The 14750-nt window shown below is 55.9% G+C and overlaps 1 protein-coding gene across 5 annotated transcripts in view; it reads left to right on the top strand.

Annotated features, from left to right (window-relative positions):
* Positions 1 to 14750, top strand: part of C1QTNF6 (C1q and TNF related 6) — a 22844-nt gene extending 8094 nt beyond the window's left edge. Inside the window, exons 1-3 of one of the 5 annotated variants that reach the window (XM_019664620.1) lie at positions 4432 to 4460; positions 10750 to 11008; positions 12421 to 14750. In XM_019664620.1, the coding sequence (XP_019520165.1) occupies positions 10756 to 11008; positions 12421 to 12968 (801 nt within the window). In that variant the 5' untranslated portion in view covers positions 4432 to 4460; positions 10750 to 10755 and the 3' untranslated portion in view covers positions 12969 to 14750. Of the gene's footprint in view, positions 1 to 4431; positions 4597 to 7934; positions 8063 to 9880; positions 10463 to 10749; positions 11009 to 12420 lie in introns of those variants that run through there. The other 4 variants (XM_019664619.1, XM_019664618.1, XM_019664617.1 and 1 more) reach the window with 4 other exon arrangements.

Genomic DNA, 14750 nt, shown 5'->3' with positions numbered 1-14750 from the left:
AATAGCAACGGCCTGGGCCAATTCCTTTGTCAGGTGCTGTACGTCTAGATCAGTGTGCATGAATGGGCATGTGTATGGGTGTCTACCTCTATCAGGATGCTCCCTCTGTCTGTCCCTCAGCTCTGTGTGTCTAAGCCTCCCAGAGTTCCAGCCCTCCAGGTGACATGGAAGATGCACCTGTACAATCTCAGCCTGTACAATCTTACAGATCTTGATCCAAAAGCAGTAGATATACTCTCTTCCTGTGTCCAAACATCAAATCTCATGGAACAAAGTTGATTGGCTCCAACTAGGTCACACGGTGGCCCCTTGGGCCAATCACCAAAGACAAGGTGATAAAGTGGCATGATTGGCCAGGTGTGAGTCATGTCATCATCCTTCCAAGCAGAGGGAGAAGGTGGGACACTGTGATGGACAGCCTGGCTTGACCAATGGGATAAGAGGTGGGTGGGGGACAGACTACAATGGCAAAGGGAGGCAAGACAGGCAGTAACAACAGCAAACCGAAATGGGGGTGGGGTGGATTGTGAACACAGTGCAGGGTGCACAGTATGTGCTCAGGACATCTCAAGCCCTATCCATGAGTAAATGTATGTTGGTGCATTAACAATGAGGGCCTGCTGTGCATGTGGCAGGTGTGGATGGGGTGGGAGCAGAGGATTGCTGAGGGCTAAAGGCTGCATGGGAACGGTGCCTGGGCCAGGGTCCTTCCCCTTGCCCCACTGATCCCACAGTCCCCAAGATTCCCCACCACACCGTGTGTCACTGCCTGTGCATTCTCTTGTGTATGCATGTGTGTGGGTGTCCTGATAGCCTTGTCCCTTCAGGCAGGGACTGTGCCCGATGAATCTGTATTTCTAAGGCCTGGTAGCACTATGGGGCCTTCATGTGACTATTTGGAATAAATGAATGAATGAGGAGAATTCCATGTCACAGCTCCAGGGGGGCAATTTGCACACTGTGACTCTAGCCTCCTTTGGATTTGTACGACGTGGTGACTGCATAAACGGGGGCACGAGCAGGCGAGATGGAAGGGCATTGTATGGGGGTTTGGGGCTGGAATCTGTGGGTTATGGTAACCTTAGGGGCTGTAAGGTGAGGGGAGGCTCTGGGGTTGTGAAGCTAAGCATGCAGGAAGGGGTGGTGATGACCCTCTCTGCCTGACTTCTCCTCTCCAGACATCCAAGTTGCTCAGACCCAAGACCTGCCCTTGAACTTGTCTCTCAGAGGCTGTTGCCAAGCAACAACCTATGGCCACCAGGCTCTGGACCAGAACTTCATGCATCAGCGTCAGCATCGGAGGAGAGGAGTTAGGAGTCTGCAGAGCCTGGGGTAGGAGTGGCCAAGGCCCCAGGGCCTCAGGCCCTCCTCATCTACAAGGAGGCCACTGTCCCATGGGGAGGTCACTGCGTGGGTTCCACAGGACTCCAGGCATAGAAGTAAACACTCTAACGGTGGCGAGCATCCCAGGCTGTAATGTGAGGGGCTTTCCCTGGAGTTACGCAAGGCCACTGTCCCTGCAAGGTCTCAGGGTGCTCCCCAGTCACTGGAAGGCTCTGGCGAGACCCTCGGTAAGTCCACTGAGGGGGACATGCATCTCCTAAAAGTCATGGAACCCAAAATCAGGAGGCCTGGGCCCTAGGCCCACTCTGCCATGAACCTACTGTGTGGCTTTGGGCCATGTACTTTACCCCTCTGGGCATAGCTCATTAAGTTAATAAAGATTTTCCTGAATACTCACTGACACTGAGCTGGAGCACAGTGGAGGAAAACAGACATGGTTCCTATGTTCTTGGTGCTCACAGGTAGCCTCACAAGTGAATGTATCACTAGTCAGTGGTCAGGGAAGTGAAGTTTGTCCTGGGGGATCATAATTGCGGGGAGGGGTCAGTGGTGGGGGCTGCACTGGGAGCAGAGGGTGGAGCGTGAGTGTGCCAGACACAACTGTGCATGCTAAGGTCTGGAGGCTGGAGGAACGCAGTGAATGGAAGTGAGAAAGGCAGAGGCGAGGCCCAATTCGGGGATAGAGATTGTGTCAGGCAGGATTCCTAGAAGGTTAATTACTGTTGCGGGTTGATTTGTGTCTCTACACCCCTCTTCACAATTCATATGCTGAAATCCTAACCTCCAGTGCCTCGGAGAACGTGATCTTATTTGGAAACAGGGTCATGGCAGATGTAAGCAGTTAAGATGAGGTCACACTGGAGTAGGGTGGGCCCCTAATCCAATATGACTGATGTTCTTAAGCAACGATTTGGACATAGGCTTGCACACAGGGAAAATGCTGGGGCGATGCTTCCACAAGCCAAGGAACGCCAAAAATTGCCTGCAAACTACCAGAAGCTGGGAGAGAGGCCGGGCACAGATCCCTCTCTCACAGCCCTCAGAAGGAAGCAGACCTCCCTGACACCTTGATCTTGGACTTCTAGCCTCCAGAAGGGAAAACAAATGGATGTCGCTTAAGCCACCCAGTCTGTGGTGCTTTGTTACGGCAGTCCTAGCAAATGCATACAAGTCCCCATCTGCGAAACGGAAACATCTCCAGAGGAACGATGGACTAACTCCTCATTCTTTCATTCAACAAGGGTTTATTGGTCAGCTGCCAACTGCAATAAGCTGAAGGCAGAGATGCACACAGCTTGTCTTTCAGGAACCAAGATAGGAGATAATGAGGGAGTGGTTAAGCCCCTGGACTCTGGAATTGCCTGGGTTTGAATCCCGGCTCATCCATTCACTACCTGTTTGATCTTGAGCCAGTGAACTAAGTTTTCTGTGCCTGTTTCCTCCTCTCTAAGATGACAATAAGAGAAGATGTTTCTATTGTGAGGAGGTTTAAATTAGTTAATATTTATAAACAGCTTAGAACAGTGCCCCGTACATTATAAGCGCCATGTGTTAAATACATGTAAGAAGTGCTTTAACAGAATCAAGAACCCATCCATGGGTCGGGGTGAAAGTCTCCCCAGGAGGGGTTATTGTCCAGCTGAGCGTAAAGAGGGAACTGGGGTTTGTGCACAGGGAAGGAGGCGTGGGAAACACTCAACGTCCTGAGAATAACTATGATACCCATTTTATAGCTGAAGACAGTGAGGCCTGAGACGGTCATGTGACTTGCCCAGGGTCACAGCAGCAGAGGCAGGACCAAGAACCCTATTTTCCTAGCCCCCAGTACAGTCTATCGTTTTTTTAAAGTACAAAAATAAGGTTCCAGGTGTTAGGAGTGATGCTCGGGGTGGAGAGAACTCTGAGGCCACTGGTGCCAGCTCCTTAGTGGCCGCTGGGCAGTGGCAGACAATGCCCTCAGGTGAGACCAAACAGGCATGAGGGGCAGCCCAGGCCCCACTGGGGAACTCGGTTGCCTCCTAGAGGCCCAGCCACCCCCCCGTGGGCTTGGCAGGCCAGGGCGGTGCGCACACAGGGGTGAATGATGGGTACACACTCATGCGCATGTGTGTGCTTGGAGGGCAAAGTCAGCCTTTGCTTTTTCGCAGGCTCAAACAAAGTGCCCGGGCCACACTTGACATCGTTAAGGGTCTAGACAACCCGAGGACCTCGGCCAGGCACGTGGGGACATGGCTTGCAGGCAGCCAGGAGCTCATGTCCTCTACGGCCATCTTGCTAAAGGTGAGGACAATTAGGCCTGTGGTCAGACATGGCCTCTCCGACCTGCTATCTGCTTTAATGACCAGGAAATATGTCAATATTTGCACATGAGAACTGCTGTCCCTGCTGCACTTGGTCAACATGTCCAGAGCCTGTTTGGTTTCTCCACCTGTACGAGGTGGGGACATCTCTGTGCTCTGGCCTTCCTTCTGCTTATCAGACAGGACGGGTCTCTCCTCTCTGGTCATAATAAATGCAGCAATTATGAGGACAAAATAAACACACAATGCCCACTACAGTGGCAGGAGCTTTTGGGCACACAATCAGGTTCAAAGCCAAGCGCCATCACTTGTTAGCTCTCTGTGCCTTTGGGCCAGCCTTGGAGCCTCTTGGAGCCTCAGTTTCCTCATCCATAAAATGGGCTCCATACCCCCATCTCACAGGACTATTGCAGGACCAGGAGGCGGTGGATTGGCCGCGGCCCAGGCCAGCGCTGTGCTCTGTGTCCGGCAGGGGGCGCCGGGGACCTCCCCCTCGCCGCGTGGCGCCTGTCCCGCTTCTCCGGTCGGCCGGACTCGGCTCTATTCGGCTGCACTCGGTCAAGCTCGGCTATGTTCGGCTGGACCCGCTAGGCTCGGCCAGACTCGGCTCTGCTCGGCTTCCTCGGCAGCACTCGGCTCTACTTGGCCAAGATCGGCCTTATCCGGCCTTAGCTCGGCTACGCTCGGCGCAGGACGTGCAAAGGCCCCGCCCCGGCGCCACAGCGGCTCCTCCCTCCCGCACACGCTTTGGGCTTCCGGGATAGAGGACCCCCCCCCCCCGAAGCCGCCTCCGTGGCCTTTGGTCCGTCATGCCAGGTGGTGTCGCCGTCTCAGGGCTCAGGTTTTGCTGACCCGAGTGGTGCCGAGCGTGGTCGCCATCGGTGGCCGTCTTTTCCCAGTACTTGAGGCCGGAGCGGGTGGGGCTGGAGGGTCTCCCCGGGCGTGAGTGGAGGTGGGTCGAGGGGAAGGGAAGGTTGGCTCCTGGCCTCCCACGCGCCTTGGCGACTCCATCCCGGCTCTGCCACTCGTTGGCCGTGGGGCGGGAGCCAGTTGCCGCACCTGCTTCCTGAGCCTCGGTTGCCCCCTCTGTAACACTAGGGTCCAGAGAGGCTGGGATGGCGCTGGCCTCTTGAGGATTCAGTTTCTCCTTAAAGTGGAATCAGTCGCCCAACTCAGATGAACACTGTGGCTCTGTGATGGGTTGCAGAAAGCCCAGGATGGAGAAACTCGAGTCCAGAGAGCGAAGTCCACCCAGCTAGTCAAACGAGGGGTGCAGTACAACCTGGAAGCCTGGCAGAGCGCGCATGCTTAGGAGAGGGAGGGTGGGGTTGGACCCTGTGTCCACTGCGTAGAGTGGGGTTTGGAGAAAGAAGTGAGGGAGGTGGTGCCCCAGCCCGCCACTAGCGCGTCTCCGTGGGCCCGTCTGCCTCCTTCCCCTCCCCCACTCCCTTAGCTTCCTAAGAAGGGGATGGGACGGGTAGGGGCGTCACAGGCCGTGGGTGGGATGGGGTGGGTGCCCGCTGGGATGCGAGCATCACAGGGCGCGACAGGGGGCCAGGAGGTGGCGCTCACGGTTTCCTTCGTCTCGTTTCTTGACTGGTTACTGTCCTTGAACAATTGGATCTGTGACTTGGCATTCACGACTCGCATATTTGACTCCAGGAATCCGTGTTTTCTGTTGTCTCACTTTTTGACAGGCACATATCTTAGTTTTTTAAATACACGCAGGGTTCCCGGGGCTTTGTAAGCATTGACTAAACGTCACTATTTTTATACCTTCTCCCAACTTCGGGCTTGAAGATGGAGGTGGCTAGGAGCTGGGTTCTGAGAGTCAGTGCGTTTGTGCCTCGTTTTCCTCGTCTGTGTGCATGAGGAGAAAGGGCTCATGCGCTCACCATATTCAGGGAGAAGCAGTGATGGACTGCCGGTAGGGAGTTACCCCCACTGGGTGTCCCACCAGGCTGCTCAGAGGGCCTTTGCCTCGTGCCCAGAGATACCGAGGCTCAGAGGACGAGAGGCGTGCCCAAGATCACACACTGAGAAGGAGCTGGAGCTGAGACGTCACCCAGGTTTCTCTGCCCCAGGGCTGGAGTGCTGCCTCCAAGCTACCGGGCCTGCTGGAAAGATGTCAGAATGGCTGGGAGACCAAGGGATGGTGCACAAACGGAGGGATCTTAGGCATGGGAGAGAGTGAGAGGGAAAATATCACATTTCCGAGTCCTGCTCTGCAGTCTGCCCTGCCTCTAGCCCCCTGCCCTGGACCAAGGGGCACAAGGGGCTCTTTTCTGGGGTGTCGATGTGTCTGGGGGCCAAAGGAGTTGGCCCTACAACCTGGCGAGTCAGGTGCCTTTCCAGGGCTCAGCTTCCTCACCTGTTAAGTGGCATGAGCAGCCTTCTCTGCAGAGGGGCTGTGGAACGAGGCATGGGACACAGTGCTGGCCACATAACAGGCCCTCCCAAAATCATTCCTCTGTCCCATCCTGCGTCCATCCCCCATCCATTTTCCTTTTCCTCAGATGCTAGGCTTTCTAAGCCGGAGATCCCAGAGACAGCCAGCTGTCTCCCCTTCCAGTGTTGCTGACTCGGCCCTTTTCCTAGTGGCCGCAGAGTGGGGAGGTTGGGGGTGGCGTTCCTTGGCTCCTTCCCTCTGCAGCCATGGCTCTGTGCCCTGGAAATGCTGCCTGAGGCAGGGCCACATAGAGGGCACAGCCAATGTGGCCTGACAGTTTTCCCAGCAGCTGTAGTCCTTCCATCTGCTTTCCTTTGGGCCCCCTTGGGTCCCTAAATAGGCCTGGAGGGGCTCCAGGTGGGCTTTGGAGGGGGACACAGCACAAAGTTGGGAAGTCTGACTGTCATCCCAGCTTGGACTCCCATCTGCTGTGTGACCTTAAGCCAATGACGTGCCCTCCCTGGGTCACAGTATCCTTGTGGGACAGCTTAAGGAACTGGATTAGATCATCTCTAAGGGTCCTTCCAGGCCTGGATATTCTGTGCTTTTATTATCCCCCAAACTAATAGGAAAACAGGCCCCGAGATGAGAGCGGGTCAAGGACACACGGGCTGTTCTATCTTCCAGACCTTGTCCAGCTGTGCGTGGGAACTGGGTGGGTTTAGTGTCCGAAGCCCCAGACTTCAGTAATTCCCCCTCAGGTCTCTGTACTCCTGCACCTCCCGAGGGCCGCAATGTTACCACCTCTCTCTTTCCAGAGGGCAGACCCCAAACTGCAGCCTTTGCCCACAACCATGCCCATTGTGCCATCGTGGGAAGTCCAGTGGGATGGAGAACATTTCCATTCTGTAGGGTGTGGTCCCTCTTCACTAGCCGTGTGACCTTGGGCAAGTCACATCAGCTCCCTTTCCCAAGGCTGGGGTGTGATTTGTTGAAATAATGGATGTAAAGACCATTCGGGTACCAGAAGCCCCTGCAAAGAAGAGGCAAATGTACTCAACAAATGTAGAATGAGAGGGTGCTGGAGGGCAAGGGACATTTGACAATCTTTCCACAGGGATCTCTGGCTGCAGAGAACCAGGCTACAGCCTTCGCTAAACCTCCTGCAGCCCAACTGGAAAAAAGCGAGGCAGGGTGCTGCCCAGGCCCAGGGGCACATACAGACTGTGTGTGCCCTCCCGTGAACTTCTTGGGGGCCATTTTCACAGGGCAATTGGCTCTGAGATCAGGAGGATGAAGTAATCACGGCACAATTCCAGGCAGATGAGGAGGAGGACTTTGGCATCTATTGGGGTGGGGGTTCTGACCTGGCTGCACCCTCACCTAACACCTGAGGAGGTAATACCTTCACTGGACAAACCTTTACACTGAGCCTCCCCTGTGACTGGCAGGAATGGGGCTGGGGACTGGCGTTCCACAGACACCTAGGGTGTCACTTAACCACTGCGTGGCAGTGCCAAGATTTCAACCTGAGGCTGCTAGATTCCTGCCTGTGCCTTCGCCACTCTTCGGCTTCAGCTGGAGCCCCCACCCCCACCCCAGCCACAGGATTCCAGCGCTGCCTTTCCCTTCCCGAACAACTTAAGGGGCTCCTGCCCGCCTCCATTTCCCTGCCAACACATCAGGGGCCTCAGACCCCTTCAGGCTCTGACTTTATTGGGCCTCTGAATCAAACAAGACCCCACTGGACCACCAAAGAGTTAAGCAAAGGCAATCCAGAGCTCCCTGTATCTCCGGAGAACCTCGCGGCTGGAGGGGAGGGAGCAGGGAGGAGGGGAAGTGGGAAGCCAGTTCAGCCCTCTCCCTCGGCCGGCCCTCCCTCCCACTCGCCCTGCCTCCATTCCTGCCTCCTCGGGGCCTGGGGGTCTGGACCAGCAGCCAGTTATTACTGCAGACATGGGCCGAGGAGCCAGAGGCCGCCCCGAGGCCCCGGGTCCGTGAGCCGCGGTGCGAGGCTGCAGGACGCAGGGTGAGTGACGGGAGGTCCTGCAATTCCCATGGCAGGGCGGCAGGGCCGAGGAGGCTGGGGTCAGAGTCTGGAATTCCTCTCCTCCCTCCTCTCTTCCGGGACACGTCGCACATCTCAGGCCCCAGCTCTAACCCTCTGACCCTGGCTAGCCCCTCTAGGCGCTCCCCTCCCCATTCCCTCCTGTGTCTGAGACCTTAGTCCCTGGAGAAGGGCTGCTCTCAGCTGCTCCTGGCTTGTGCCCACCCCTGCTGGGACACATACCAACTCTGCACAGCAGGGCCTGACCCCAAAGAGGTCCCTGCTCCCAAGTGGAGGCAGCAGGGACCCCTAAATCACTCCCAATGACATGGTCCCTCATACTGGATCCCTGCCTGGCATTCTTCCCCCAAGGCCAGTCAACGATCCTGGCTGTCCTTATTATTACTTTTGTCGAAAGGTTGCTTTGCTTCTTGCTTCCTGCTTCCTGCCCCCCAGGTCACAGTGCATGTCTCAGAGGTTTTGACTCCCATCTGTCTGGGGCCAATAGAAATATCATTAAACTGAGCTAGCCCTCTGAGAGAAGCTCCGCTCTCCCTGTTCTTTGCACTATCCCGGGCAGGCACTGGAAAGAGGTCGTGCTGGGTGGAGGAAGCAACAAACTTTTTATTGAGTCTTTTCCTAGACAGGCACCTTCCCTGCAATCTTCCCAAACAGCCTGGGAAGGAGGTGGTGGTATCATCTCCTTGTAAGTGACTAGGAGTAGGAAGCCCAGAGAGGTTAAGCCACTAGTCCTAGGTCACACAGCCTGTAAACTATTCTGGGATCTCAGGTCTGACTCTAAGACCTCACCTTTTCCCAGGAGGTCATATTCTGGCCAGGAAAAAGGGGATTTTTTTTTTTTTTTTTTTTTTTTTTGCTTTTCTCAAAACCACTGGGATGAGTAATTTACAGATAAAAGGTGAGGGTGATAATCTTGGAGAGAGGATGTTGATCTGGGAGGCTTTGACCGGTCTTATTGGGCAGAACCAGAAAACTGGACCAGGATGGGGAGAGAGGAGCTGGGAATAGTCACCACCAGGAGGGAGTGATGGTTCCCAGGGACTGCCTGGCACCCTCCCTTCTCCTGCTGCTACCCAGCCCCAGGGAGGGGGAGGTGTTCAGGGAAGGGCTCCTGCCCCTTTAAAACCTAGCTCCTACTACAGTGCTCGGCAGAGAGAGGATGGCATTTAAAGCAATAATAATTGTACCTACTCTACATGTATTAACCACAGAAAAATATTTTTGAATTGTACTAAATGTTAAAGGAGAACAAAAGGAAATAAACAAAGAAACGCCAGAAGTGTAAAAACCAGTCTGGTTTCAAAAGCCGAGTTTCTGATGCTGCGATAACCCGGCACCAGCCCCCAGACTGCCGCCACCTCAAAGGCTCTTCGCCCAGCTTCCTGCCCACCCAGCCCCCCAGCCTGTCTCCAGCTGCTGGTGTCCAGGCTACTTCGTGCCTCTCTCCAAGAACTCTGGATCCCTTCTTGGTCAAGGGCAAAACATATCCTCACAAACCCTTGGACTTCTCTGATCCTTTTGAATTTTCCAGACTTTCTAGTCCTGCCCCTTGAGTCCAATTTACCACCCTGGCAGCTGATTGGCAGACCTATGATGATTGACACAACCGCTGTCCAATGAATGAACTCTCTTGAGCCTTCCCCTGCAGGGAGTCTGTGGAAGGTTGAGTTGTGTAGGTTGTTAAATGCACACCGATGCCTAGAGGGGAGGTGGGCTGACGCCAGCCCTTGCCAAGCTCCACACCCTCAGTGGTGCATTCTCTTTTGTTTCTAATTTGCCTGTTCTGAGGGGTGCCTTCTCCTACCTTGCACAAAGGCACTGTATATAAGCCAGCAGTTGCCTGCAGCCCACGACTCAGCATACCTACTCCTGACTTCTCAACAATATAATAACACCAACACCACACAGAACCGCATCTGTTTTCTCGGGTGGACGTTGCTACCTTTCTGCTAGAATAAATGGATTTTCGTGTTTTCGTTATCAGGACCATGGTGCTCACATGTCAGACCATGGGTTCAGTCACGTGTCCCCGCTCTTAAAGAACAAGCCTGCAGAGTCCTTTGTGTTTGTCCCAAGGGCCTACTAACCTTCTCATGCTGCACCGGTGGCATGTGCTTGTAGGACATGGTGGAGTCGGTGGCAAGAAAATGAGCCAGAGGGAGGTGGGAGGGCGGGAAAAGCATTAGACGGTCTCAGTGGTTATGATCCAGGGGCAGCTAGGGCATCTTCCTCACCTGTCCCAGGACCCTCCTGTGCTCTTGGCTGTGGCTCTCTTCAGAGGGACGTCCTCCTTCGGGCCACGCGTGTGGCAGAGCCTCAAGGAACTATTGGATTGTCGGAAAAATCATGGCGTACTTTTTGGTATGTTTTTCGTTGCAAAAATGCATCATGACTTTTCCGACAACCCAATAGGTTCCTTCTGGAAGACTCAGCCTCTAGGCCCTACCCTGCCACAGGTCTCTGTGACCTTGGAGACCTTGCTTTCCTGGGTAGGCCTCAGAGTTCTTGTCTGTTCAACGGGGGCACTGATGCTCTCCTCCCCGAGTTGTGTGAGGAGCATCCGTGTGGGTGGCAGCATCCACGCTGGGCCTGGGCACAACGGAGATGTGCAGGTAAATATGATTTCTGCCCCTCCTTTCCTGCTCCAGGTCACCATGGGGTTAGCTGCCCCAGACCTCTTCTGCGCAGTGCTCCTGCTCCCTCTTTTGGTGTTTGGGGTCCCCACTGAGGAGTCCACCTCCAGGGAAGCTGTGACCTCCAGTACCCCTGGTTACTGCCGACGGTGCTGTGACTCTGAGGACGCCCTGGCCGCTGCTGATGATGCAGATGTGTCCTCGGCCTCTCCGTCTGCCCTCCCGTACGTGTTGCCTGAGGTCAGGCCCTACATTAACATCACCATCCTGAAGGGTGAGTATCCATATGTGGCCTGGGCTGGACTGGCCTGGTTGGGGACAGGGAGGGCATGGGGTCTCTTCCTGGGCCGGGGAGGTGAGGTGGAGGAAGCAGGAGAAACCAGAACAGAAAATTGTCCCAGATCCTTTCTTTCATTCACTCATTAATTGAGCACCTACTATGTGCCAGGAGTGTTCTAAATTCTGGGGCTTGAGCATGAACAAATCAGACAGAGATGCTTACCGCCATCAAGCTTTCATTGTAGTGCGGGAGACAGACAGTGAGCAATGAACATATTACCCAAGTTAATGAGACAGAATGTTCGATAGTGATAAATGCCATGGAAATGACAAGGTGGGGCAGGGTAAGGGGCATTGGGAGTGCAGGTATGGGGTTACGTTGCCTATCAAATAGGGTGGTCAGTTCTTACTGAGAAGGTGAGGGAGAAGCCATGTGTATCTGGGGAAGAGCATTCCAGGCAGAGGGAACAGCAGGTGCCTAGGCTCTGGGGTAGGAATGGGCCTGGAGTTTTTCAGGAGCAGGGCTAAGGGGAGGAGCTGAGGTTGGAGACAAACAGGGCCCAGATGAGACTTGCGCTTCTCCTCTGAGTGAGATAGGGAGCAGGGGAGGGTTTGAGCAGAGGAGGGACCTGATCCAACTTAGGTTTCAAATGGATCCCTCTAATATCGTGCGGCAAATATATGGCAGGGGACAAGGGTGGATGCAGAAAGAACTACGGGAGGCCACTAGGACCGTGCCGGTGAGAGCTGGCTCCGTGTCCTAAAATCAGACCTGAAGGAAACTACTTCTGCTGTTGGGGACTGTGACTGGCTGCTCACAGCAACCCCAAAGTTGTACTTTGTCATTCTTCCTGCTTTGCAGATGGGGAAATTGAGCCTCTGAGAGGAGAGGAGCTTTCTTGGGGTCACAGTTGTCAGGGGCGGAGCCAGGATCTGTCCCTGTGGTCTCCACAGGGCCATTCCATCCCACAGCCAGGAGAGGGCTGGCATCTGAGGCCCTCCCACCTTCAGATTTCGTGGATGGGGATGCCCTCTTCCTCACCCCCTTTCCCTACCACCTCACACGTCACAGCTTCTCCAAGGCCGACAGAGCCCTCTGGGGTGAAGCAAGTGCTCTGCAAACTGTCAAGTGTGGTGCATACAATGAGACTGTTGAACCAAACCTCTGCAGAGCTGTGTGCCCCTGGGCGAGTCACTTAATCTCTCTGTGAGTGGAGATGGTCATGGTGTCTTCTTTAGAGGGGCATTCAGGGGGGGGGGGTGATGCCTGGCATGCAGTAGGTGCTCAATAAATGCTGGCTTCTCCTCTGGGCAGGGGCAGAGCCCTCTACAAACAAATGTAGTTACCCCCTTGGTTCAGGTCCTGGTGCTCCCCTCCCCTGACTTCTCTCCTTCTTGTCCCCACAGGTGACAAAGGAGACCGAGGCCAGCTGGGTATGCCCGGGAAGCTGGGCAGGGAGGGTCCCCGGGGAGAGCGTGGTCTGCAGGGCACCAAGGGCACCAAGGGGCAGGCAGGCAGCCCCGGTGGCCCGTGCCAGATGCGCTTCTCCGCCTTTTCGGTGGGCCGCAAGACGGCCCTGCACAGCAGCGAGGGCTTCCAGCCGCTGCTCTTCGACACCGTCTTCGTCAACCCAGATGGGCACTTCGACCTGGCTGCCGGCCACTTTGTCGCCCCCTTGCGCGGCCTCTACTTCTTCAGCCTCAACGTGCACAGTTGGAACTTCAAGGAGACCTACGTGCACGTCGTGCACAACGAGGAGGCGGCCGTCATCCTGTACGCACAGCCCAGCGACCGCAGCATCATGCAGAGCCAGAGCGTGATGCTGGCCCTGGCGCTGGGCGACCGCGTCTGGGTGCGGCTCTTCAAGCGGGAGCGCGAGAACGCCGTGTACAGCGACGACGTCGACACCTACATCACCTTCAGCGGCCACCTCATCAAGCCGGAGGACGATTAGTGCCTCCAGCAGGCCGGCTGTGGTGTGGGGTGGCTGTGGGCAGGTCGCATCGCCCGTGGGCCTCAGTGTTCACCTGTGTAAAGCGGGCCCGCGGGGCCTGGCATTCCAGGTAGCCCTCCTCTTCTCTCCTTCCCTCCCAGCCTGTTTCTGCTGCTCTCCTCTCTCAGACATATTTTGAGAAGCCATGTAACCTAGTATTCTAGAAGAACTTCCCCAGCCTTTTAGACCAGCGCTTCTCAAACTTGAATGCGCGTGGGAATCACCTGGGGATCATGCTAAAATGTAGGTTCTGACCCAGCAGGCAGGGAGTGGGCCCGGGATTCTGCATTTCTCATGAGTTCCTGGGTGACACTAATGTTGCTGGTCTATGGACCCCACGGAATAACTGAATTCTAGAGCTTTCACGGCATTCTGGTACTTCCCGAGCATTCTGGAACCCTCCGAACATTCTAGAATCTTCCTGACATCCTCAACTGCTCTCATTTCTCTAGGAGTCCCCCTCCCTTGTTCTCTTGCCGCTCCCCGCCCCCCCTGCCTCTCTCCCTCTCGCCTGTACCTCCACCTGTGCAGCCGCTGCTAATGTATTCTTCCTCCATCATTCACTGAGCTCGCTCTGTGCTGAGCTTTGGGAAAGCGGGGCTGCATCATGCACAGGCCCTGCTCTCGGTGAGTATGCCGTCCAGCCGGGGTGGGGAGACACAGGATTCTGAGACCTGACCCAGAGAAACGCACGGGGCTTCTGTTACATCAGTCTGGGTTCTGGGCATTCAGACATTGTGGCCCCGCATCACCCACACGCCCCAAGGCTGGTGGGACAGGGTCCCTGAGGTGTGTGGGGATGTTCCCTGCCTACTCCTCTCTTTCCTGCCCGATGCCCGTCATTACAGCCAACTTCTGAGGGGCCTTGGTCAGGGCAAGGGTGCTGTGTGGAAAGGACCCAGGGCCTTGGGGGCTTTTGGGGGTGGGAGACGGAAGGGAGAAGGGCGCGCAGGCCCATAGCTCCCCACACAGCTCGTATGATCAGCTGTGAGGACCCCTCCCCTCCTGACAGCGCCCCATCCCTGCCCTACTCCCAGGGCTCTGTCAAGGCTTTGCTTATCCTGCCAAAGGTGACGGGGCCTCAGTGCTCCCAGGTGTCCAGCCACTGTCAGACACTGACGTCGGTTCCCAGGTGCTCTCTGTTCCTCGCTGGCCCCTGTGGCCAGCCCATGGCCCCGGCTCTTCAGGCTTTAAGGTGCTGAGGCCCTGGTGGGCAGCTCCCGCCCAGCAGAGTCTCCTCTGGCCTGGCGCTGCCTTTAGAAATGCCGCTGGGCAATGGGCCAGGACAGAAGGCACCAGGCTTTGGAGCCCTCAGCAGGTCTGGGGAACTGAAGTGAGTAGCATTCCAGGTTAGTCAGGGGGACCCTCCTCTGAGCCATGATGCCAAGAGAGGTGTTGGGGGAGGCCCAGGCCAAGTAAGGGACATCAGGCTGTCTGTCCTTTCTCCTACTCCCAGTGTGGGACAGCCTGGCGGCCCTCAGCCTCCCTCTCCTGGGACCCAGGTGGCCTGACCCTCTTCTCAGAGGGAGGCAGCCTCTACCTATTGGTGCTTTTGCAGACTCTGGGCAGAAGGGGCCCAGTAGTGACCTCTGGTGCTCACTCATAGCCCAGGGACCCACGGCTGCATGGCCGGGGATGGCAGCAGGGCCTGACCAAGGGCCTGATGGAGGCCGGTGCTATACAACCACTCCCAGCCCTTCTGCACCCTGCCCTGCTTGTCCAGCGTGATTAAAGGTTTTGTCT

The sequence above is a fragment of the Hipposideros armiger genome, unplaced genomic scaffold (genome assembly GCF_001890085.2).
Source record: "Hipposideros armiger isolate ML-2016 unplaced genomic scaffold, ASM189008v1 scaffold_426, whole genome shotgun sequence".
NCBI classification, from domain to species: Eukaryota; Metazoa; Chordata; class Mammalia; order Chiroptera; family Hipposideridae; genus Hipposideros; species Hipposideros armiger.
This window is presented reverse-complemented; position numbering and strand designations above follow the sequence as displayed.